At 27.6% G+C, this 2,248-nt stretch overlaps 1 protein-coding gene across 1 annotated transcript; it reads right to left on the bottom strand.

Moving 5' to 3' along the window:
- Nucleotides 1–350: 350 nt before the first annotated feature.
- On the bottom strand, nucleotides 351–1,949 carry LOC110933970. The gene is made up of 7 exons (XM_022177169.1): nucleotides 1,797–1,949; nucleotides 1,441–1,708; nucleotides 1,213–1,316; nucleotides 990–1,053; nucleotides 823–892; nucleotides 595–730; nucleotides 351–497 (listed from the first exon to the last, which is right to left on the bottom strand). Exons 1-7 carry the CDS (start codon nucleotides 1,947–1,949, stop codon nucleotides 351–353), a joined length of 942 nt encoding a protein of 313 aa, XP_022032861.1.
- Nucleotides 1,950–2,248: the final 299 nt, after the last annotated feature.

Here is a 2,248-nt window from a genome sequence, read left to right as displayed (position 1 = left end):
ATATTGAAGTCTTTATTTGCAAGTTAAATATTAAAAAAATATTAAGAGTTTAAAAATCTATAATTACAAAAAAAATAAACAAATGTTTTAGGAAACATTTTATAGATGCAAAATAATAAAACAAAGATAAAGGTTAAAAGAGTATAGGTAATACGAAATATTCCAAACCAACAATTAAAACCAACAAACCATATGTTTCAAATAAAAAAACAACCAACCATACATTTAAAAAAAACAAACCATCCAACCATCACAAATCAATCCAAACCAATCAAACACACAAACCAAACCAAAGCAGCAATATTCAAAAAAAGATAAATTGTTTTTGTTAAAGATACTTCAACCATGAATCACTTTGGTTCCTCAGCACCGTCTTCAGCTACCTCAATGACAAATGTTGTCTCCACCTTCCGATTGCACTCATCACAACCAACGTAGTACCAATCATCTTTATCATCCACACTCATGATCATACCATGAACTATGAGCTCACATGGCTGAAATTAATTGTAAGAAAATAGATTTATAAATATAAATATTATAAACAATTTTGTTTAATGTATTTATTTCTACTTATAAAAAGTAGACACACACCTTATCCAACGGCGTAATATCAAGGAAATTGTAAAAATGATGCTTGAATAAAAAGTCATCCGCAAGACTGATGTTTCCAGATGAACTAATAGATTTCTGACCATTAGACGATGTTTTACATATCTTCTCAACAAACCTGGTTAAAATAATATAAGCAAAAAAATGTTATAAAACATCAATAAGTAGTTCCTATTTATTTTATAAACTGTTTACTTTGTTCTAAATGACCGAATCTCGTTGATATCAGCATTGAAAAACAGCCTGGTTATTTGGAAAGCATTAGATAGCATTATCTTCCCTGTGTAAAAAAATTCAGATAAAAGATTAACATATTCAATTTAGTAAATCTTATAAATATTTATATAAAATACACAAAGTTTATAAACAATAAATACCTTTATACTTGTTGAAACTACCAAACTGCACAAGCAGAACAACATCAATTTCTTCTTTATGGCTCTGAATTTAACCAAACATCTTATCGCAATACTCATCCCATAAAGTGCACTTTAACTTGATTACCCTACATAAATATAAATTAAACACATATAAGGATATCATGTAAAAAACATATATCATACTAAAATTGTAATGAAATTAAATTAGCATTTAATAAACAGACTCTTCATCCAGCAATTGCATGTTTATGTATTTGCTATCTTTTCCCATCTTCATTTTGGTCACTTCTGGTTCAGACCACTCATCTACATACCCAATAAAATCTGAAAAAAAATTAATTAAAAACAAATGTAATCAGCACAAAAAACAAAAATTAAAACATATGTAATCTATATTTATATATTTTTTAATTTATGATGTAGTTGTTATATATTATGAAGTACAAACCAAGTCGATACTTGACATCGACTTCACCAGCTTTTATGGACTCAAACGATGCTAACCGAATACCATATACACTTCCATAAAAATTCTCACACTTTTTAACCGATGTATCGAAGTTTAAGCTAATAGCATGTTCCTTCTCAAAGTGTTTCAAATTTGACTTAATGACAGAAAGTTGAGATTTATATATGTAATAACACTCATGTTCATTAAGCAAAATTTCATGTTTTTTCATAAACTTGCTCCAAACAGTAGCATGCATCCGGGTCCCCTAATAAAAAACACAAATTAAAAGTAGTTATAAACAACAATATAAAAATTAACCTGCATTTTAGAAAGCAAATGAGATTCAAACATACCTGCTCATCCATGACCACCATCTCAATACCAAGGGTTTCTCCTTCTCTCTTTGGATTCACACGAATCCAAAGTCTTAACACATTGACCTTGATGGTAAACAGCTTGGACCTCCAATCAAGATTGTTTAAGAAAGTAACACTGTTTTCATCCATTGATTAAGAGATGAATGAAGTTAGAAAATGATTTGTAAGTGAATAAAATGAATAAATTAAGTGAATATATATACAAATTTCGTTTAGTTATTTTTGTCAAGTAGAAAAATCAGTTGAGTAATATAAAAAATTGTTATCGAATTAACAAATTAGTATTTTTAGAAATGGATTGACATTTCTAAAAAAGCTACAAATCTCAAAAAGATTAGGCAACATTTTTATTCAATAACTAAAAAAATGAAAGAAAAATAAATTATTTAAAACAACTTACAGATACAATAAAAATTGACAAAAAACAT

The sequence above is a fragment of the Helianthus annuus genome, chromosome 15 (genome assembly GCF_002127325.2).
Source record: "Helianthus annuus cultivar XRQ/B chromosome 15, HanXRQr2.0-SUNRISE, whole genome shotgun sequence".
NCBI classification, from domain to species: domain Eukaryota; kingdom Viridiplantae; phylum Streptophyta; class Magnoliopsida; order Asterales; family Asteraceae; genus Helianthus; species Helianthus annuus.
Note: the sequence above shows the minus strand (reverse complement) of the source record. Positions and strands in the feature narration are given on the sequence as shown.